This window comes from Mesoplodon bidens (genome assembly GCF_964165515.1).
Source record: "Mesoplodon bidens genome assembly, chromosome: 18".
In the NCBI taxonomy this organism is placed as follows: Eukaryota; Metazoa; Chordata; class Mammalia; order Artiodactyla; family Ziphiidae; genus Mesoplodon; species Mesoplodon bidens.
Window position 1 is genome coordinate 51319614 of NC_138175.1, and position 22728 is coordinate 51342341.

At 54.5% G+C, this 22728-nt stretch overlaps 2 protein-coding genes across 3 annotated transcripts; one reads left to right on the top strand and one right to left on the bottom strand.

The window, feature by feature from the left end:
• Positions 1-14: 14 nt before the first annotated feature.
• Positions 15-5769, top strand: FOSB (FosB proto-oncogene, AP-1 transcription factor subunit). 2 transcript variants are annotated; one of them, XM_081216745.1, is made up of 5 exons: positions 15-1359; positions 3291-3620; positions 3891-3998; positions 5015-5170; positions 5311-5445. In XM_081216745.1, the coding sequence occupies exons 1-5, from the start codon at positions 1234-1236 to the stop codon at positions 5311-5313; spliced, it is 723 nt and encodes a 240-aa protein (XP_081072871.1). In that variant the 5' UTR covers positions 15-1233; the 3' UTR covers positions 5314-5445. The 2 variants fall into 2 exon arrangements, with proteins under 2 accessions (XP_081072871.1, XP_081072870.1); XM_081216744.1 differs by having other exon boundaries at positions 5015-5769.
• A 7979-nt stretch (positions 5770-13748) lies between these two features.
• On the bottom strand, positions 13749-22435 carry RTN2 (reticulon 2). The gene is made up of 10 exons (XM_081217868.1): positions 22230-22435; positions 20496-20540; positions 19898-20368; positions 19532-19792; positions 16654-16861; positions 16144-16282; positions 15928-15997; positions 15755-15801; positions 14525-14583; positions 13749-14252 (listed from the first exon to the last, which is right to left on the bottom strand). The coding sequence occupies exons 1-10, from the start codon at positions 22261-22263 to the stop codon at positions 14171-14173; spliced, it is 1416 nt and encodes a 471-aa protein (XP_081073994.1). The 5' UTR covers positions 22264-22435; the 3' UTR covers positions 13749-14170.
• Positions 22436-22728: the final 293 nt, after the last annotated feature.

Here is a 22728-nt window from a genome sequence, read left to right on the forward strand (position 1 = left end):
TTTTTCAAGGTCGCACAGCCAGTCAGGGCAGAAGCTGGTATGAGCCTCGGGACTCCACCCCCACTTCCACTTTCACCTGGAGCATCACAGCCCCTCCCACCCGGCTCGGGACTCAGTTTCCCCGCCTATGTGACTACACCACAGAGCCAGAGTCTGCTTTTGGAGATTGACCTTATTCTTGAGAGAGGGCGCTGCACCACCAGGGGAAATGGGAGGGGCGGCCAGAGGTGAGGGGGACCCCCATCTGGGGTCTTCCCTGCGGGGATCCTCCGTTGGGTCAGTCTAATAGCCTATTAATATCAGCCCCCGGGGCGGCGCTGCACTGCGCAAGCGCGGGCGGGTTCCGCAGGCGCGCGGGGCGAGCGCATGAGCGAGCGAGGGATTCCCTCTGACGTAATTGCTAGGATACCAAACAAACACTCAGCGGCGCCGGCCAAGCTCCTTATATGGCTAATTGCGTCACAGGAACTCTGGGGAGACCAGGCCGGGATCCCCTCCCGCCGAGCACTTCAGAACGCAGCCCCCAAGACCCTCAGGGCCGCGAGGGTGATGCAGGTGATCAGATCGAGGCTAGGGCAGGCCTCTTGCCGGACGGTGCGGGGCTGGGTTCACCAGGGCCGGAGATATTGAGAAGTTCGCGGAGCGCGGGAAGGGTGACGTAAGCAGGGGGGCCGGGCCCCGGGCATATAAATACAGCGGCTCTGGGCTTCATTCATAAGACTGAGAGCTACGGCCAAGGCTGGGACACGCGGAGCTGGGACTTGATTGTTGTGGTTCTTCGTCTTGGGGGCTGTGAAATTCAGTTTATTCTTTTTCCGGAAAGTTTTTGGAAGGATTCTTCTAGATAATTCTACATTTTATTTTGGAGGATCGACTTACTTTTCTTCGTCTTCCTTATTACTCCCCTCCCCCCGTGGGACCCGCCGGACGCGTGGAGGGGACCGCACCCGAAGCAGATTCTGTACAGCAGGACAGAGCTTTCCGCCTCTGGGGGAGCGATCCCCCCTCGCCCCCGGGTCCTACGGATCCTGGACTTTCAGGAGGCACAGCGGCATCTTGTGGGGGCCTGGGCACCGCAAAAGAATTACACAGAAACTTTGCCTTTGTTGGAGCGGGACGCTGCCCCCATCCCGAGTTTCCCCGGACTCTCACCTTTCTTTCCCCCACCCGGCCATAGCCTTGGCTTCCCGGCGACCTCAGCGTGGTCACAGGGGCCCCCCTGTGCCCAGGGAAATGTTTCAAGCTTTCCCCGGAGACTACGACTCCGGCTCCCGGTGCAGCTCCTCACCCTCCGCCGAGTCTCAATATCTGTCTTCGGTGGACTCCTTCGGCAGTCCACCCACCGCCGCCGCCTCCCAGGTAAATTCTAGAGGGTTGGGGTGATGCTTTGTGGTTTATAATTTTTTTTAAAGTCAAGGGTGGAGCGAGCAATCCCCCCACCCCAAATAAAGACGCGTCAAAATCCAGGATCTGAGAGGGAATAGGCTCACGGCGCACTCTGCAAACTGCAGAGTCCGGACGTGCTTGCAATTGGTTGTGTGCGTGGAACGCAGGGAGGGAGCACAGAGGGGTGAGCTTTGGGGGTGGGGTGAGTGTGCCGTTCAGTGCAACGTGTATGAGGTAGCAGGGCTGAGAACTTTTAGCCGGCTCGGGGACTGCCCCCCACCCAGGTCACCAACCTGAAGCTAGCGCGGTTAGGCAGGTGGGGGAAATCCCGGGGAAGCTTCCAGTAGCCTCCTCCCTTTTTCCTCCTCCATCCGAGCGCTTACTCCGGCGCCGGGTCACCCTCGACCCAGTGGGAAGGCGGGCCTCGAACCCTCAGTGGCGCTGCCTCCGCCTCCTGCGCGGAGACGTAACGGGGAACCCGTGCGTAACGGCTGACGCGCTGGAATCCTCCGTCTGACGCGGGGCACGCACGGCGCGTGGCGCCCCCTTCGTCCGCCCCGCCCCTGACGTCCCGGGAGCGTTCTATTTTGGAACGCCGGGGCCACGTTGCTAAGGGAGGGGGCAGCCCGGCGTTCCGATTGGCCGCCGCGGCGCAAGCTTTGGCCAATCAACTTTCCCTTCCTATTTGTAGGGTGCAGTTTCCTTCCCCCAGTTCGTCCCCGGAACCCGTGGTTTTTCGGCACTAGGGTCTCTTTTACGGGCCTCTAGAGGCAGAGCGAGGGGATTCCTGTTGCCACAGGAGCGATCTTCTGCGACCCAATGAGTCCGCAAGGACCTTGCCGGGATCCTGCCCCTCCGCTCTCAGGGTCAGAGGGTGTCTGTGTGCCGGAATTTCTTTGGGAGACATAGTGACCGTCACCCACTTCTCCAGGCACACACAGACACATTCCCACTCCTTCTGCTCCCGACGCCGGGTGTCTCCGGTTTGCCCGAAGACAGGACTAGAACCGCTAGCCCGAGGGGAACCAGCCAGGTGGTCTCCAGGAGCCCCGCCCCCTCTGGGTTTCCAGGACGCTGATTGGCCAGCGAGCCAGCCTGTCCCTCACCACGCCCCCTGAGAGAGTAGTTAAGCCTTCCGAGCAGTTCTAGGATTACATTTTGGGGGCGGGGGGTGGGGGAGATGAACGGTGCTTGGGCTTGGGGTCTCGGGACCTACACCACTCCACCTCCGCGACAGTCTGAGGGAGCCTGGCTGCTCACTTTCTCTCCTTGTCTGCCCACCGTAACCTGTCGCTTGTCAGTCTCACTCTGGGGAGAGACAATTACTTGAAACGTTGTTCTAAACTCCTAGGCCCGTCCCCCAACACCCTTTTAACTGGGACCCCCGCCCCTGCACGGGGGTCTCATGGACCCTCCAGTCTCTCATCCCCTCGTTCAGAGGGGTGTGTGTATATGTGTGTGAGTGTAGAGGGAGGCTTAGCCTAAGGCCTCTCCCTCTCCCTCCCCTTGCCTCTGGGGTGGGGGTGGGGTGTTGTGGCTGTGTGTGTGGCTGTGACTCCATCCCGGGGGTTCTGTCACCCGGCTGTGTCCAGCCTCCTCCCCACCCCCCACACCTAAGAGTCACCAACCCGGGGTGTGATTCACCACCCGCTGGAACCGTGCAACCTTTCCCCGAGGAAGAAGGAGGAGGTAGAAGCCAGTTGCACAGAAATCCTCTCATTAACCACTGCGTCACGGTGTAGTGGAAGGGTGGGTGTTGTGGCTTTTTGCCTGTGACACACACATCCACACCCGCTGGCCCTGTGCTCACTCACAGGGTCGGTGTGTGTATGTGTGTTGGGTGTGTGTGTGTCGGTGTCTCTGTTTGTGTGTCTACGCCTGTGTGTGTATGTGTCACCCCGTAGGAGTGCGCCGGTCTTGGGGAAATGCCCGGTTCCTTCGTGCCCACGGTCACCGCGATCACAACCAGCCAGGACCTCCAGTGGCTCGTGCAACCTACCCTCATCTCTTCCATGGCCCAGTCCCAGGGGCAGCCACTGGCCTCCCAGCCCACAGCCGTTGACCCCTATGACATGCCAGGAACCAGTTACTCCACGCCGGGCATAAGTGGCTACAGCAGTGGCGGAGCTAGTGGCAGTGGTGGGCCTTCTACCAGCGGAACCACCAGTGGACCTGGGACTGGACCTGGGCCCCGCCCAGCCCGAGCCCGGCCTAGGAGACCCCGAGAGGAGACGGTGAGTAGAGGGCATCAGAGCTTGCTCTGGGCGCGGGGGCGGGGGCGGGGGCGGGGGAGGAAGGAAGAGAGGCATTAACTTTGCCACTGTTGGGGTGAGGGACCATCTGCAGCCTCAATGCTGCAGAAACCCTATCATCCTCCCCACAGTCCGTGAGGTCTAGAAGGTTCTTTTCTGACTCCTGGGGGTTCTTGAAGAAGAGGAGGTTTGGGGTGGATGGGGAGGAACACGTGTCCCCCAAATCTCACTATCTCTATCTCCCCTACTCAGCTCACTCCAGAGGAGGAGGAGAAGAGAAGGGTTCGCCGAGAACGAAACAAACTGGCAGCGGCAAAGTGTAGGAACCGGAGAAGGGAGCTGACGGACCGACTCCAGGCGGTGAGGATGGTCCCTGGGGTGGGGTGAGGGTATGCTGAAGGGGGGCTCTCTCCCCATCTTCTGTTACCCACCACCACCTGTGCCCTTATCCTGGACTGAGAACCAGAGGTTCCACATGTGGAACTAGATACAGACGGGGTCACCCAGCTCATACACGCAGGCTCTCACATACTCCTGGCTGCTCCCTGTCCTGGTTTATGACCCCGGCTCCCCCCCCCACACACACCACTTACCTGGCCTTCACTTCCTCCTGAGGGGACATATGAGCGAACTTTAAGAGAGGGGCGCTCCAGTCATTTCCCCTTTTTGGTCTTGGGCAAGTGATAACCCATTTTTGCCTCAGTTTCTCCATCTCTTCAACTCCTCAGTGAATCTCCCAGGTTCCTGCTAGATTTAACATTCTGGAGAGTCTGTGAAACGAAATTCTTTGATTCTATGTCAATTCCCCCACCACCTGCCCCAGCCACCCATAGTTCTCAGAGCTTGGACTGGTGGCCTCTGCCATGATGCCCCTCTATTTTCATGCCCTACCTCAGTCTGAGAGTTTTCTACTTTATGCTTGCAGGGGTTTCCCTGCTAAATCAGGGAAATTCTTTACTTCCCTGAGCTACCTGGTCTCTTCCCTGGGAGGCAGAGGGGGAAAAGTAACAGAGGGGGAAAAGTAACAGAGGGGAATAGATGGCCTTAGAAACATATAACGATCGTTCATTCACTCAACAAACCTCTGAGTGCTTCTTGCAACCAGACACTTCCTATGTGTACCTGGCCCTTTCCCAACCATCCACTGGACAGATGGGGAAACTGAGGCTCCTAGAAAGCAAGACCCTTGCCCCAAGTCCCATAGCACACCAGGCCTCCATCTCAGGGGGTCTTTCAGTCCAGAGCTGCCTTCCACCCCTGGGCCTCAGCCGTCAGTCTAGGAGAGATGGCTTCAGCCATGACTCACCTTCTCTAGTCGCTCACGGCCTTCTTCTCCTTCCTCGCTCTTCTCTGCGACCTGGCCGCCCGGGCCTCAGGAGACAGACCAGCTGGAGGAAGAAAAGGCAGAGCTGGAGTCGGAGATCGCCGAGCTCCAAAAGGAGAAGGAACGTCTGGAGTTTGTGCTGGTGGCCCACAAACCGGGCTGCAAGATCCCCTACGAAGAGGGGCCCGGGCCGGGCCCGCTGGCGGAGGTGAGAGATTTGCCGGGGTCAGCATCCACTAAGGAAGACGGTTTCAGCTGGCTGCTTCCGCCCCCGCCACCGCCGCCCCTGCCCTTCCAGACCAGCCAGGACGCGCCCCCCAACCTGACAGCTTCTCTCTTTACACACAGTGAAGTTCAAGTCCTCGGCGACCCCTTCCCCGTTGTTAACCCTTCGTACACTTCCTCGTTTGTCCTCACCTGCCCGGAGGTCTCCGCGTTCGCCGGCGCCCAACGCACCAGCGGCAGTGACCAGCCTTCCGACCCCCTGAACTCGCCCTCCCTTCTTGCTCTGTGAACTCTTTAGACACAAAACAAACAAACACACAAGGGAGAGAGAGATTTGGAGGAGGAGGAGGAGGAGGAGGAGAGAGGGGAAGAGACAAAGCGGGCGTGTGGCCTCCCTGCCTTTCCTGTCTGACCCTCCGCTGCCACTGCCATCGGACAGGAGGACTTCCTTGTGTTTTGTGCCGCCTCTTGTTTCTGTGGCCCGGCGAGACCAGAGAGCTGGTGACTTTGGGGACAGGGGGTGGGGAGGGGATGGACACCGGCCCCCCGGCTGCCTGTCGGCCGTCTCGCTTCAACCCAACCTCTGGGGATGGGGGAGTGGGGGCGGGGGTGATGCCCACCTTTGGGCTGGAGGGAAAGGGGTGCTGGCGGTGGGCTTTGGGGTGAGCTGTAGTCCTCTGCAGAGAGGCCCAACAAGGAGGTGCCACAGGACCCCCAAAGAGTCTCCCACGCCCACCCTTCAAGGGGTGACCAGGCTGGTTCTCCCTGCTCGCCCCCCACCACGACCTTAGCTTATTTATCCAACATTTCCATGTGGGTAGATTCTCCTCTGAATTGAGCCCCTCTTTAAAGGGAAGTTGATGCCCCCCTATGATGTTCCCCTTCCCCCCCGCCCCGACCCAGACTTAGTCTGAAATGTGAACCTCCGTCCCTGACCGTCCAGCTGCTCCCTCCCAGCGAGGCTGGCTCTGATTTAAATGTCCTGAACCCTAAGGATCCCCTGCACATTCAGCCCCCAGCCCTCTTTTCGGATTACAGTGTTAGTCGACCCTCCCCCACCGCCCGTCAGCCTCCCCTCCGGGCCTTCCTTGTTGGGCCTCTCTGATTCAGGCAGCAGTGGGTGCTGTGATGCCTGTCCCGCGGGAGTGTTTTATACTGTGAAATGAGTTGGCCGGATTGGGCGGGGGGAGGAGCCCGGTGGGACAGAACCCTCCAGAGGGACTGTGCCGCCCACTCCCCAAAGCCCTTCCGTGGTCTCCCCTCCCCCACCTGCCTCCTTCCTTCCCTCAAAATGAGTTTGACTCAAGGGGGTGACAGAATCGAGAGGGGCTGACACTTATCCATTCGCGTGGCCTCTCTCCTCAGGAGCCCCCCCCACCCCCGCCAGACCAAGCCCTGGCCTTTTCCTTTAAGGCCTGTCACCCTATCCCAGCCTAGGACGCCAATTTCTCCCTCCCCTCGGCACCCCACATCCTTTCTAGAAAGAGAGCATGGGGAGATTGCCAGGGGGCCCGACGTTTTTCCGGAGATTTAAAGGCTGAGGCTTTGAACCCGAAGGGGCTGGGCTCCCGCCGTCCCAGCTTCCCCTCCCCCAGCCCCAGCCCCAGTTCTTGGTTTCAGCTCCCTCCCCTCCCCCCGCCTTTCCCTGTGTTTCACCTCATGAGAATTTTATCATGAGGCCAATTGATATTTTATAATATCGGGTGGGTCACGCCGCCCTCCGTGCTGCATGGAGAACATTCCACTGCCCCGTCCCGCAGCCCCCGCCCTGAACCCAGACCCACCCCCACCCACCGTGGCTATTTATCCCTTTCCTGATTTCCGAAAGGCACTTATATCTATTATGTATAAATAAATATATTATATGTGGGTGTGTGTGTGCGCGTGAGTATGTGAGCGCTTCCGCAACCTTGTTCTAGGTCATGTTGGCCCTCAAAGCCATGCCGTTGAATTGGAAACACTGCTTCTGGAAACTTCGAGGCAGCCTGTCTTGGGCTGCCTCTGTCTCTAGCTGTCTCTTTTCTGATTGTCTCGGCCCCTCTGGTTGTTTTCTGGCCGTCTCTGGCTGTCTCTTTCCCGAGTGTCCCTTCCCCTCTGTCTTTTCTCTGCCTGTTTTTACTAGACCGTTTCCATCTGACTGTCCCTGATCCTCCAGCGGTCTTCCGACTCCGGGTTCGTTGGGGACCTGAGATTTTATTTTTATGAGTAAGCCTGTGGGATTATAGATTTTTGTAATCTGTATCTTTGAGGATTTTGGGTGTGAGTGTGAAGCTGTGAGCAGGGCCTGCCGCTGCAGACCACAATTTATTGAATATCCAGCTACCCTCACCCCATGCTGTATTTGTGATTCTCTTTTTGTATTTTGCACCCGACCCCTGGGGGGCTGGGGCTGGCTGGCACTGGGCCGCTACCCTCCCCTTCGTGGTTCTGCACTGTCGCCAATAAAAAGCTCTTAAAAGTGCATCCACCAAGCTTCAGGGTCTGTTTGCTTCTGACACCCATCACCTGCCTGCCTCTTGGCATGAAGGAGTGAGGTTAGATTGCTATGGGACTACACATGCACACACATACACACACACACACACACTGGAACTCTTACTAGTGAATCAGCCAACAGCAGGATGGAGGGAGGCTAGACAGTCAGGAGGACTTCCCACACACACAGGCTGTACCTCCTCCTTGAAGAAGTAATGAGGCAGAATATAAGCCATGAGGTGTCTGATACCAGAATGCTAAAGGTCAGGGAGGTTTCCTGGTGAGGGAAGAATTTATACAATGAGCCCCCTACATACAAACAAGTTCTGTTCCGAGGGGGCGTTCGTTAAGTCCAATTTGTTCATAAGCCCAACAAAGTTAGCCTAGGTGCCCAGCTAACACACTCGGCTACATAGTACTGCACTGTAATAGGTTTATAATACTTTTCACACAAATAATACTTAAAAAACAAACACAAAAAATAAAGAAAACATTTTAAATTTTACAGTACAGTACCTTGAAAAGTACAGTAGTACAGTACAACAGCTGGCATCCAGGGGCTGGCACCGAATGAACAGGCAAGAAGAGTTACTGACTGGAGGAGGGAGAGGAGGTGGGAGATGGTAGAGCTGAAGGATCGTCAACAATAAGAGACGGAGGGTGAGCTGCAATTTCACTCACGCCTGACGTTGATGGCACAGGTTCTGGTTTCTTGCTGGCTTCAATTCTGTCTACCCTCTAGAAAAAACGATCCAGTGACGTCTGGGTAGTAGCTCTTTTTTGCTAGTCATCCAGTGATGTCTAGGTAGTAGCTCTTTTTTTCTCATCATAGATGACATGGTGGCACTGGACTGCATTCTGAACGGCTGCTGCAACCTGCGTGTATCATTGCACGTGAACTAACTTGCATGATTAGACATGCAAATGAATGTTCACATCTTTGAAAACTCACAACTTGAAGGTTCATATGTAGGGAACTTATTGTACTTGACCCTGTAATGTTCTGGGAATTGTCTGAGCAAAAGTTAGAGGTAGAAAAAGTTTATGCTGCTGAAGACCACTCAGGAATATAGCAAGTCCTCATGGTTATATGAGTCACAAAACTTGGATCACTTTTACAGTGAAGATCAGTTGCCTTTTGCTTTTTCACATGATCACTTCTTCTGGGTTTGGAACATATTGGGGACAAACCAATATTGACTAAACCAAAACCATTGCCACTTTGTCCAAAGATACAGCTGAGCCATCCCCATTGCAAGATCCAAGCCCGCTCTCATTTGCATAGCAGCAAGCACTCTGGGAATGGAAGTACTGGTCCAGAGGTCAGATGTCTTAGTAAATGACTAAGCAGTGGAATTTGTCAGGATGGAATTACTTAGTTTCTTAGTTAATTCACAAAATTTGCTAAGCATTTATCGTGTGCCCAGCCCTGTGCTGGGCAGGGTTGGGGATACTGCAGAGACAGAGACAGCCCCAGGCTCCCCGCTCCTAAGGTTCACAGTCCAGTGGGGGACACAGACCTGTTCATAGTCAGGGATGATCTAAATTGGACAGGGTTGGGGGAGTCCATGGGACTTGAGGGGCCCAGTGGAGGCACCTAACCTGACCTGGGAGTCAGGAAAGACTTCCTGGAGGAGAGAATAGCTAAGCTGAGCCTTAGAGGATAAATAGACAGCATAGAAGGGAATAGAAAAAGGTTGAGTCTAATGAAATAGTGAGTGCAAATAGCTGTGAGTGGGGAGAGGGCTTGATACACTGAGGGAACTAGAGGGTCACAGGCGCTAGAACAAAAGGTGTGAAGAGAGAGGTTACCAGGGAGAAGATTCTGCAGGCTGAAATTCCAGACTAAGAGTTTAGACCTTCTCTTGAGGGTACTGGGGAGCTCTGGCTGGTTTTGAGCATAAGAAGGTCAGGGACAGGTTTGTGCTTTAGGAAGACTCCTCTAGCTGCCAGGTTGAGGGTAGCTGGGAGAGGAAGGGGGCAAGGATAAGGCAGAAGATCAGAGACGAGGCTAGGGTGAGGACACTGAGGTGGGAGGGGGAGCCTGGAATAGGACCAGGGCTGTGGGAGAGAGAGGAGGGGAAGGATTCAAAAGACTTTTAGGAGGCAGAACAGACAGGACATGGTGAGTAGCTGATTTGGGAAAGACAGCACAGGGCAGTGGTAAATAGCATGGGCCAGAGGTCTGAGAGCCCTGGGGCTGGAGGCTTCCCAAAGCTGGGTGACCTTGGACAAGAGACTTCATCTTTCTGAGCCTCAGTTTCCTCAGCTGCAGAATGGGGCTGAGGGGAATCAGTGAGCTAGTACACGCCAGCGCTGAGCGCAGAGTAAAATGCAGTTATCACTATCTTCATCGCTGTTATTGGGGCCACCCTGTTTCCCCGCCTGGAATATTCCCCCTCTCTGCTGGCTAATCCACTCTCATCCTTCAGGTGTATATTCAGATATTACCCTGACACCCTACCTGAACTCAGGTCTCCTTGTAAGATGTCCTCACAGGTTCTGTGCCTGCCTTCCCAGTAGTTATCACTTTTGTAGTTGTTAATTAAATGGGTAATTGATTAGTGTTTAAAGTTTGTCTCCTCCACTGGACTGGGAGCACCATGAAGTCAGGGTCAGGGTTTTGTCATCACCAGTGTGTCCCCAGGACCGCTCAGTGCAGGGCCGGGCATAGAGCAACCACCCAGCAGATACTTGTTGAATGAGTGAATGAATGAATGAATGATCAAATGAATAAATATTTGCTTAGTTAAGTGGATGCGTGATTAAATACATGAGTGAGTAAATGAATAAGTGAGTAAGCAAGTGAAGGGGAGGAATCCAGGATCACTCTCAAACTGTAAATATCCTAGAACAGAGAGTGTAGACGAATTTTTCTTAATCTTTTGGAGTTCTTTGTTAGTCGCGGAAAAGCGGAAAAAGAGGAACGAATCCACAGGAAGAGTCCCAGGTGGGGAATGAGAAATTGCTGAACACAGAAGTGAGACGACGTTGTCGGAGCCAATCCGCACTCTTTAACATGTAGTTGGGATAAAGGAGAGACGCACTACGCCCGAAAGGTGGAATTGAACCACTCTGTCGCTAGACAGCTACAGGTTTGAAGCCTGCACCCCAGACCACTGAGGATCATCCGGGCGAGTAACTGACGTCCCCACACAGCTATATAAAATCCATAAATTTCTACTTTTTTCACCTATGGTGATGTAGTTTGGGAGCGTGTGAGACTGTTGACTTCAATATCTATAAATTCTCCCAATCTATTTATTACGGTGCATATCCTTCCAAAATGTTGAGTTTGCCTCATATGAGTTGAATCATTGTCGCTTTAGAAACTGTCTCATTTGCATAGCGCCGCGCATTCTGGGAAACGGCGCCAAGGGACCTGGCGCCCTCCCTTCTGGCTGTTAAAGGGCCAGAAGCCCCTTTTTCCCAAGTAAGAAGTCCATTTTTTAAGAGAAAAGATTCATAATTCGGCATTCAGAGGCCCCTTTCCTAAGAAATCCGAATTCGAGTGGGTGGGTTCCTGCTAGAGTCTGATTTAGCCCAGCCCCGGAGGCTCCGAGCTGGCGGCTATAGGGCTGGGGCGACACCTGCTGTTCTTTTGTGGAACTTCAGCGATCTACAGAGCCCTCCGTTCTTTCACATGTTCAGTGAGCACCTACAGAGTCCCAGACGCAGTCCTAGGTTCTGGAGATGACAGAATTTCTGTCCCCATTGAGCTTAGGCATTAGAGATCATCAGTTTTTGCATCTGCATTTTATGGCCGAGGAAAGTGAGGCGTAGAAACGGATAGTACCCTACCCTATCCACACAGCCCATCCACTTGGGAGAACAGAACTTGTGCCATTGTAATTATATTATTACAAAAAAAGTGATACTTTTAAAATCCAAGTCAGTGATCCTTTGACAATATCATTCCCCGACATGAAACCTTCCCAATGGCTCCCGTCTCAGAATAAAAGTCAAAGCTCTCATCACAGCCTTACAATCCCGATGATTAGACCTTTGCACTCCTCGGACCCGATCTCCTACTCCTCTCTCCTCATATACTTGGCTTCCGGTTCACAGATCTCTTGCTGCACACATCAGGCATGCTCCCTTCTCAGGGCCATTGCGTTTGTTGATCCCCCTGCCTGAATCTCCTTTCCTCCGCATGTTCCCATGACTCACTGCCTCTCTTCACTCTGGCCTCTGCTTAAATATCAGCACTTAATGAAGCCTTCCCTGAGCACCCAATCTAAAATAGCAAGCCCTGTCACTCTATCCCCTTCCCCTTCTGGACTTTTCTCCATCACCCTGATCACCACCTGCCATATTCTACTTCTATTTGTTTGTTGTCTGGCTGCTCCCGCTAGAATATCAGCTCCATGTAACCGTGGACTTTGTTTTGGTGGATTTTGTTTGTTTGTTTATTTGGCCGCACCGCGAAGCTGATGTGATCCTAGTTCCCTGGCCAGGAACTGAACCCAGGCCCTAGGCAGTGGGAGCACGGAGTCCTAACCACTTTGGTTCATTTCTATGTCCCTGGTACCCAAAGAGTGCTTGAGCACTTGCCAGATGCTTACTAAATGTTTGTAGGATGAATGCAAGAATATTATCGCTATCCTTCTCTGAGCCTCAGTTTCCCCATCTGGAAAACAAGACTAGTGCAACTAGGGGGAATCATAACGAGCAGCTGGCTATAGAAGACTGACATGGCACCAGGCAACTGGGAGTCACTCAACTTGTTTCCTGCTTCCAGTGGGGGTACCAAGGATGGGCTTGGGGGCTTTAGCCATTCCTGAACCCATAATCGCAACCAGTCCATCTTCCTCCTTTTTTTGAGATGGACAAATGGACACTCTGTCTTATGGAAAGTATGAATAAAAGTATCTTTAGGAAATGTTGCTCTTTTATTTGGAAGTTTAAAACACTGCCCCTGCTTGGCAAATTCAGATTCAAGAGAAGCCCCCCTAAGTCCTGTTTCTTTCAGTTAGCTAGCTGCTGCTAGGCAACCCCTGTATACAAAACCTGAGGCTGTAACTACTACTCCTGTAACATCATTATCTAGCTCCTAAAATGTGACAAGCATCACAAGAGGCAAAATTTTAGGTGATGCACAAACATTTTAAATGGCAATAGTTTTATGTTTAACTGCTATCTTCTATTTCTGGCAAGTGATACTGACTTCCTTGGTGGTGGAGTAACATTTCCTTTTAAAAGACATTTTATTTTTTTAATAAACCAATTTAAAGAAAAAATTAGGCAAATAGCAGAACAGATGATATAAAGATCATCAAGGTCCTGAGGGTTGACTGAGGTTTGGGAAACAATGTCATAGCTAACAATGCAGCTTCTGTTTACTGGACATTTATTCTATGCCAGGCCCTGTAACAAGGGCTTTACATGTACGTAGTTTATGGCGACAATTTTCTATTTGAGGAAATGAGCCTTCAAGACGTGAGGTCACTTGCTCAGGGTTACGCAGCCAAAAAGTGAAGATGATTCAAATCCAGGTCTGTGGTGGGTCTTTAGACTCCAGTCTCCTGTCTCCTCCTCCCCCAGTTTAGTTTTGGAAACTGAGGCCCAAAGAGGCCACGAGGCTCTGTGCTTATTCCCAAGGCAGTTGGAATGGAGGGAAGCGGGTGGAGAGGTTGCAGAGAGAGAAAAGACATGGCCTGCTGACTGACTAGATGTGGGGGGGTGAGGGAATAGGAGTCCAGGGCCATACATGGGTCTCTGGCTGGGCGACAATGTGGGCAGGAGGGGATGTCCCTGACTGGGAAATCAGATAGGACAAGGAAGAGGTTTAGATATGCTTGAGGGGGGAGGCTTCCATTAGGCAGTTGGATACATGGGTCTGGGACTCAGGTAAAATGGTTGCACAGCAGGGAGAGTGTGGGGATTGACTCGTGATGTCTGCCTTGAGCACAGGCATGGAAAGTGGCTGTCAAGGCTTGGCTAGCCCTGGGATTAGCCAACTCTCAGATGGCAGAGGGGAAGGTTCTTCCTCCGCAGAGATGGGGAAGGTTCCTCCTTGAGTATCACTTACCTGCTTTTCAGCACAGGAAGGTGAAAACTGGAGGGGGCCGGAAGCACAGGAGGCCTTGGGTTTTCCACAGAAGTCTTTATTACAGTGTAAATCCAAGCTCAGGCCTCCCCTGGGCCCCATGCAAAGCCCCAGCGTTGGGGCCAGTGGCATCCAGGAGACACCACCCCCTCACGGCGCCTCCAGCGCTGGGGTCCCGGAAGTGCAGGGCGTGTGCCCTATCTAGGCAACCACAAGTCCCAGCAGGCCCCGCGGCCAAGGTGCCTCGCCTTTCCAAGACTCCTAGAGCAGAGCCTCTTGGGAAATGTAGTCCTGGCCACTCAGGCAATTTGCGCAAACTCCCTGGTGTGAGCGACCCTGACACCCACTGGGAAATGGCTTGGGATGAGGCAGGGAGAGGGTGGGGATGGAAGGGAAATGGAGGAGGGCAGAGGGCTACAGGGGGTGGGGGCAGGCGTCCCGCAGGCAGAGACACCCCTTTCATTCGGCTTTGGCTTTGGATCCGGAGACTGCGGCTGCTGCCGAGGCAAGGGCTCCGGTCCCTGGGAACTTAGCTCGGATCCTGAGGGAGAAACAGGTGGAGTCAAGGGGTGGGGCAAGCGACAGGATAAGTAGTATCTGAGAACTAAAAACTGGATGGAGGAACTGAGTGCCCAAGCCAGCCCCTGCCCTCCACCTACTGGCCTGCGATGGAACTGTCTCTCACCTTTTAAGAAAAGCAGGCACTCAGCTCCAGGAGATTTAGGGACAGGGAATATTGGGGGTGGGGGCGAGGAGGAGCATTCCCAAGTTTTCTCATTCCCCATCCCATCCGTCTCTACCACATGCCCTTACTTAGCTTTGATGTGGCTCAACTGATTGGTCACCAATCCCACATACTGGTCAATCTGGGCCTGGGGAGACAAGAAGGGGTGAAAGGAGAGATTGGAGGGGGTTCTTCTCCCTAATTCATTAAGAAAGCTGCTTCCTCCCCCACCCCCAGATCAGGAGCTGGGAGGAGTGGCCCACCACTCCACCATCAACTCTAAACCTGATAAAATACCCTTGGAAGTCAGAAGTCCAAGGTGAAGTGTCAAGTCAATTGGACCACACTCTGTGTGGGAAGTGATGTCAGGTAGACACACAAGAATTTGCCAGTGGCTTTGCGTCCTGGGAACTACTGTTAATCTTTGAGCGAGTTTTGTGTGTGTGTGTGTGTGTGTGCTTAGGGGCAGCGTAAGAATAGAGGGTGTTAGCGTTGGTTGTTGAGTCCCTGAGTGGATTGATTTAAATATTAGTTTAATTCAGTGTTAATGGACTTTGTGAGCCTCGGTGATTCCGGCGTGTGAGGGAGTGAGGACTATCTCCCTGGCAGGAACATGCATCGTTTGGCTCTCAGCTGTGCCGGAGAATGTCAGAAATGGAATGTTGGTCCATCTGCCTGTCTCTGGATAGGATATATGTCAGCTGGCCCTGGTTCTGTCAGTGTTCTGGGCTGGGATGTGTGTCAGTCAGACCCAGACTATGTGTAGGGATAGATGGCGTCAGTCTGTCTGTCTGTCTGTCTGCAAATGGAATATGCGTTTGTCAGCCTCTGGTGGTATCAGGGGAGACGGGGTATCAGGGTATCAGGAGAAGGCATTCATCTGTCTGCCTGTTTCTGGCTAGAAGGAGTGTTGTTCAGCCTCGTGCTATGTCAGGGAGAGAAGACACCAGTCAGGCTGCCTCTCTAGAGGTAGGACGTGTCAAGGCAGACCTTGGCTCACTGGTGGGGAGGAGCATCAGTTAGTCTACGTGCCTTGGGTTGGAATGTGTCAGTCAGATCCTGGCTCTGTCACAGGCCACCTATCGAAGTGCCTGTCTCTGGCTGTTGAAACATATTAGGTAGACTCCAGCTGCATGGAGGAGGGGCAGCGGGCAGACCACCTGTGTCTAGCATGTGTCAGTCAGAGCCTGATTCTGTCAGGGGTGGGAACACCAGCTTGTCCTCCTGTCTCTGGCTGGGACATCTGTCATGGACCCTGGCTGTGTGTGTGGGGGGTTGCTTGGCTGGGGTACTGCCAACTGAGGGCCTGTCGCACTTACCTGGTGTTGCCGGTACAGCAGAGGGACTGTGAATAAACCGATCACTCCTGCGGGCACAGAGATGGGGGTCAGGGCTCTCCAGGGAGATTAACAGCTCCATTCAGAGCCCTGTCCTCCAGCAGACCCCAGCAACCCACCTTCCCGCCCCACCCCTCACAGCCTTCCCAGCTCACCCAGAATGAGAAGAGTCAAACCATTGAAGATGGCACCCACGAAGGTCAAGATGTAGAAGAGAAGGGCCAGCTGAAGGTGAGGGTCGGGGTCAGCAGAGGCTATGGGGTACACCCTGGGCTGGGAACTTCCCCAGCAATGGCCCGCCTCCCCTCCTCCCCCCAGGGGCAGGGAGTTGAATGTTGGGACCCAGGAGGGATTGGGGGGCTTCGGGGCACCTTGAGGGAATCCACGAAGTCTTCTACCAGAAAGAAATGCCGCAGCTGCATGACCGCAGAGACCACGCAGGAGGCAATCTGTTGGGACATACGTTCTGTCTGCTCCCGAGTCAGGGTCAGGTCCACATCCAGGTAGGCCCTGAGAGAACAGAGGTGTGTGAGGCCACTCAGTGGGTGGATGGGACCCAGGCTGAGGGGCGTGGCTGAGTCAAGGGCAAGAAGTGAGGGTTGGGGAGTAAGGCCAGGTGTAGCATGCTAGGGTGGAGGTCAGGGTCAGGAGACGGGATCAAGGATTAAGGGTAAGAGGTTAGGGTCTGTGGTTACGGCTGGAAGTCAAGGGTCAGAGTCTGGTTTAATGTCAGGGTCAGGTTGGAGTCAGGAACAGGAACAGGATGGGTCAGGGCCAGGGTGAGAAGTCAGTGCCTGATCTGAGGTCAAGGGTCATGACTTAGGGTCACCACTGAGGTCTAGACAGAGGTCAGGGTTGGGGGCCAGGCTGCAGGCTCTCACTGGAAGGGGTTGGCGCCGTCCCCCCGGTGCACGGCCTGCAGCACTTTTCGGTAAACCCTGAGAGAGATGGTGCCGCAGAGCAGCAACAGGGCCACATGGGCCGCCACGGACACGATGCTAAAACGCAGGAGGCTGAGCAGGGAGACCATGAGGCCTGTGAAGACCACTCCTGACGTCCTCGTGTCCTTCCAGTACAGCAGGTCTGCCACTGTGGAGGGAGGGGGCGGCAATCAGACTGGGGTTTGGAGCTGGCCTGGCTGACCTCTTGACCTCCTATTTCCTGTCTCCGGGCTGAAACATCACCTCTTGACACACCTGTCAGAACCTTAACCCAATTTCCAGATTTTTATTTATCTTCTTTTATTCCATGCTTGCCTCCTGGAAAACCCAAGTTAACTGTCTAGCAAGTCCCCTCAAGCTTACTTCTGCCCATAGATAATGTGTGAACACAATTTTGGGTGAAAAATCAATCTTCTGCATCATGCATATCTCACTCTACTTTTCCTCCTAGAATTCCCTCCTAGTCAATGGGAATAGCTATTAATTCATTCTTTTTAAGGGCTACACGATATTCCATGGTGTGGCTACACCATCATTCATTTTATTCAAACATGCAGCTATTGCTGGGTCGTTTATTTTGTTTCCTCCCCCCATCCTCTTCCCTGACAGTACTACAAGCACCAGCCTCCTGCAGATATTCTTACCTCCGGCAGGTTCTATTTCTGAGATAGAATGCCAGGGGTCGAATCGCTGGGTGGACTAAGTATGTATTTTCCAATGTCATAAATATTATCAGATTGCTTACAAGCAAGACTGTAACAATCCTTATTTCTATGAGCAACATGCAAGTGATCTTTTCCCAGCATCCTGCCCAGCAATGGGTGTTATTGTTCTTTTTATTTTTTGCACCCTGACAGGTGTAAAGTCATATCTCCTTGATACCCCTACCAACACATACATCTAAGTCCTAAATGTATTAATAACATCATCCTCCTTCCTAGGCCCTAACTCAAACTTCTGACCCCTTTCAGAGATCCTAAACTCACCTCCCAAGCCCAGCCTCTGTCCTGATCAGTGACCTTTGGACCCCAAAGTTTCATTTCACTCATCTTAACTTTTTTTTTTTTTTGCGGTATGCGGGCCTCTCACTGTGGCCACTCCCGTTGCGGAGCACAGGCTCCGGACGCGCAGGCTCAGCGGCCATGGCTCACGGGCCCAGCCGCTCCGCGGCATGTGGGGTCTTCCCGGACCGGGGCACGAACCCGTGTCCCCTGCATCGGCAGGCGGACTCTCAACCACTGCGCCACCAGGGAAGCCCTCATCTTAACTTTTAACAGCCGTCCCTATAATCGGCTCTGCTTTGAGCCCGGAACTGAGAGCCCAGTACCCTGCCATCTATTTCCAGACAGTTTCCATCCTCCCACCCTTAACTCCAATCAAACTGACCCATCCCAACCAGTCCCCCTCACAGTCTGACTCTCTTCACTTCTGTATCTTCCCTATGCACATCCTCCCATGTACCTCTAACTAGGGTAGACCTCCCCTCAACCCCTCCCCTGCAGGCTCCCCAAAGCCTGAGCCAGCGGTGGGGGAGGGGCCGGGTCGCCTGAGGCGGGGGCTAAGTTTAGGCACGCTGGGGGGAGGGTGCCTCTCAGGCAGCTGTGCTGGCCTGTCCAGCTACTGAGTGACAGCACCGCCTGGGCCTGAGGCTGGGGGAGGGGACCTCACTGCTCCTGGGCCCCAAAGCTCCGGCTCGAGAGAGAGGGGACCCCATACTCCCTCCACGCCCTCCCTAGACACCCCCGCAGCCCCCCAGCCCCAGCCTGCCGCTCTGGGGAATCTGGGACCAAGAGGAAACATCCCCCAGATTTGAGGGCGATAAAAGTGAATCTGGGTCCCTTTCCATGGTCCCCCAGCGCCCGCGTCCCAACCCGCCCCGAAAGCCCACCTTTACTCCCCATCTCGGCTCCGAGTGAGAGGCTACAGACACTGCTGCTTCTCGGGGATTTTGCCCACTTCAGTGGAACCCGGAGGGAGGGAGGAAGGGGGCGGGGCCCCTTTGTACCCAGCCAATGACTCTCCATTGCGGTGGGAACAATTCCAAAACGGGGTGGCTCTCTTTGTAAACAGCCCAAAGCAGTGATGTCTATAACCTACCTATAGGAACCGTTCGTGGAGGCTGAGCATACTTTAAAGTAAGGCGGGGTCTATTTACAATTGGCCAATTCATGTGGTCAGGGAATAGGAGAGTTTTTTTTTTTTTTTTTTTTTTTTTTTTTGCGGTATGCGGGCCTCTCTGTTGCGGCCTCTCCCGTTGCAGAGCACAGGCTCCGGACGCGCAGGCTCAGCGGCCATGGCTCACGGGCCCAGCCGCTCCGCAGCATGTGGGATCTTCCCGGACCGGGGCACGAACCCGTGTCCCCTGCATCGGCAGGCGGACTCTCAACCACTGTGCCACCAGGGAAGCCCAATAGGAGAGTTTTTAAAACGCACAGTTTACCTTTACTTGCCCAGTGGCCACATTCAGAAAAGAGCATTATTTTTTCAGGGATTTGGCCTGTCCAAAATCAGCCTCTAGGGGGAGCACTCCAAAAGAGGGATTACTTTTTAGCAATTAGCCAATCCTAATGCTTCTTCCAACTTCTCAGGTGGGAGGGCTGACTTCTCAGGTGGGAGGGGGAACCATTTAAAAAGAGCCAATAGCAATCTCAGGTAACGGGAAAATTTTTTTAAAGGGTGGAGTTTACAATGTCTTGCCAGTAGCAATACCTCCTCGCTTCTCCATTCTCCTCCGTTCCTTCCCGAGGATGGTCCCTTTAAAAATCAATCCTCCACCCTCGCTGTAGTCCAAAGGAGCACGTTCCCTCATGCACTTTACCTAGAAAGTGTGGTTCCAATGTGAATTCTGATTGGTCCGTGCTATCGAGGCACTGCCCCGTGATTGGCTCCCGCTCCAGCTGCCCCCACGGCTCTTCCTCCTCCTTCTTGTCCAGCGAGGGCTCATCTGGCCACGAGTTCGAATCCCGAGATCGAAGTGGAGATGGGGTACGGGCCTGAGGGATCCCAGAGCCAGGGCTGGGCTGTGGAGTCAAGACTTCGGGCGGCGAGGACTGAGCGAGTCCGAGTTGTAGGTCCAGTCCTGGTGCGTTAGAGAGAGAAGGCTGTGAGCTTTCACCATGGAGGTGCCCTAAGGAGAGACCACCCACCCCTGGTGGCTTTGGTCCCAGCACCTGGGACATCTCACCTTTCCCAGACTCTCCAACCTCTGATCCATCGGGATCTTGGTCATCCAGCGGGGTGGAGCTACTGGTGGCAGAGTCCTCCCCGGACCCTGCTCCCTGGGCCGCCCAGCCCAGTTGGTCCAGTTGGAGCCCTAGGTCCTCCAGGGGGCGCTCAGCTGGAGGGGCAGAATCGGGGTGACCACGGCGCCCGGGCTCCGGGGATTGACTTAGGCTGGGGATGCTCTCCAAGCTGTCGCCCAGGCCAGGTTGTGGGGGCGGCTCTCGCGGCTCCGAGACTGAGCGGCCCTGGGGCCGTGGGCGGCGAGCAGCTGAATCCCTGCGGGCCCCAGAGCCCAGCACGCCATCGAAGGCGATGTAGGAGAAGGTCAGCTCCCGGGGAGTGCCCCAGTCCTGCGATGTGGTCTCCTCCTCGTCTTCCTCTGAGAATTCCCGGGCTGTATGCAGCTCCCGAAAATCCGAGTCGTCGTTCCCTCCTGCCATGAGCAAAGGAGGGCATGAACTCCTCTGACCAAGACCCTACCTAGCCCGCTCCCCTTAACCCCTTTACCCAGCTGTGAGCCCCCTTCAAGTCCCACTCTCACACCCTCCCTCTCTGCTTACCTTCTGTGGAGTCAGGGGTAGAGGAAGCTGTAGACGGAGCTTCTTCTGCAAGAGGGAAAGAACCAAAGACTCTTAGAAGCTTAGATTGCCCGAGTTACAGAAGTAGTGTGCTAGTCCTGGAAACCTGTCTGAATTAAGGAATCTTAGAGTTTTAATTACAGGACCTCTAGAAGATTCTGTATACAGAAAAACTGTATACAGTACAGTTTACTGTATACAGTAAAACCTTAGTATCCCTGCTGTCTGAAGCTCAGTCTTAGAAGTTCTAATCCATGAATCTCGATCTTAGTGTCTTTAAATTAGGGATTTTAGGAGGCTTCAATTAATTAATTCTTTCAACAACCATTAATTGAGTGTTTAATACATGCCAGGCACTGTTTTAGATCCTGAGGATACAAATGTGAACAAAACAGACAAAATCCCTAGTCTCATAGAGCTTACACTCTATAGGGGAGATAGACAGTAACAATTAAACTTATGATGTTGGGTGCTAAGTGTGTGGAGAAAAATTAAGGTAAGGGAAAAGAAAGTAAGGGGATGCTATTTCAGACCGGTTGGTGAGGAAGACTTCCCGGATGACATTTGAACAGAAACCTGAATGATGTGAGGAAACCATGCGGATATCTAGGGAAGAGTCTTCCAGGCAGAGGGAAAAGCCAGTGCAAAGGCCCTGAGGCAAGCACTAAGCTTTGCATATCTGAGGAACTGAGAAGTGTGCAGATGTGACTGGAACAGGGTGACTGATGGGGAGATGGAAGGGAGATGAGGGCAGAGAGGAAAGGCGGGGTGGGGTGGGGGTGGGGAGATCACGTAGGGCCTTCCTTTGTAAGCCCAGGTAAGGACAAGATCTTAGAATGTTGGGATGATACTCTAAAATGTTGAAATAACAAATTCTCAGAATTTTGGCATGTCGACTCCCAAGACATGCAAGTGGCTAGGTCGGCGTTGCAATCCCCAGCTGTCAGAACCATAGGGGTGTGAGACAGAGCATGTTAGACAAGGACTGTTAGAGCCCTGGGCTCAGAAATCATAAGGCTCAGGCAGGGCGTTTTCAATTATGGAATTCAGCCTCTCAGAGTTTGCTTGGGGCTTTGCCTACAGGAGATGCTCAATACGGTTTGGAGATTGAAATCAGATGCCCCCCCTGCCCCCACCTTGTTTCTTCAGCTAGGGAATAGGAGGCCAGGAATCAGAGACCCGGAGTGGTAAAACCTAAGGACCCAGGAGTCCTAGTCCCAACCCAGGGATGGCTGTATCCCGGGGACAGGGGATTGTACAATTCGGGCGAGGTCGGGGCTGCCTCTGAGTCTGGGGAGAAAACGGAGGTGGGATGCGAAGATGGGTGATGCGGGGGAAGGGGGGAGTCAGACCCCTCTTCTCCATCGTGGTTCTACCCCTCTATTCAAATCCCCTCACCGCTGGCTGTGGCCAGCACCAGGGCGAGGGGACAGCTCCCGGAGAGCTTCCTCATCCCCGGGCGGAGCCCCGCGGCACATTCAAGGGCCCAGAGCGCCCCCCGTCGGCTATCTCAGTGCCCCCAGCCTCTGCCCAGTCTCACTCAGGTTGTCCGGGTCAAGTCGCCCCCATCGCCGCTAGAACACGGGGGGAAGGGAGAGCTCCCTTTGTCTCCTTCGCCTCCTCCCCATCTCGGCTCTCCCGCGGCCCAGGTCGGAGGGGAAACCGGGGAGGAGCCCACCCGGGCCCCACACCAGGCCTGAGCCTCCCCCTACTCACTGCAGTGGGCGAAGACCGGCAGGACCTGCCCCATGGCCCCCCTCGGGCCTGCATCGGGACCCCCGCCCACTCCGGCCACGCCGCCCTGGGCCTGGGGCCGCGAGCGCTCATCTCCGCCGCGCCCAGGACGCCGCCGCCGCCATCCTCGCTGCCCCCTCCTCCCGGGCCGCTCCAGCAGCCGCCGCCGCCGCCGCCGCCGCCGCCGCCGCCGCCCTCGGTTCGGCTCAGAGGGGGCGGGCGGGGCCGCTGTGGGGCGACTGCAGCGCGGGGGCCGGGGGCGGGGCCAGAGAACGGGGGCGGAACCTGAGGGAGGGCGAGGGGGAGGGGAAACACCCGGGAGGATGGAGGTAGGGCGTGGCCTTCCTAATAGAGGGGCGGAGCTAGGACCGTAGGCTACCAGTCGAGAAGGCCTGGAAGGCGGTCTGAAGGGCGGGGTCTAGACAGAAGGGCCTCTAGGGGGAGAGAAGCGGGACCGAGGGTAGCGTGAGGGGCTCCGGGA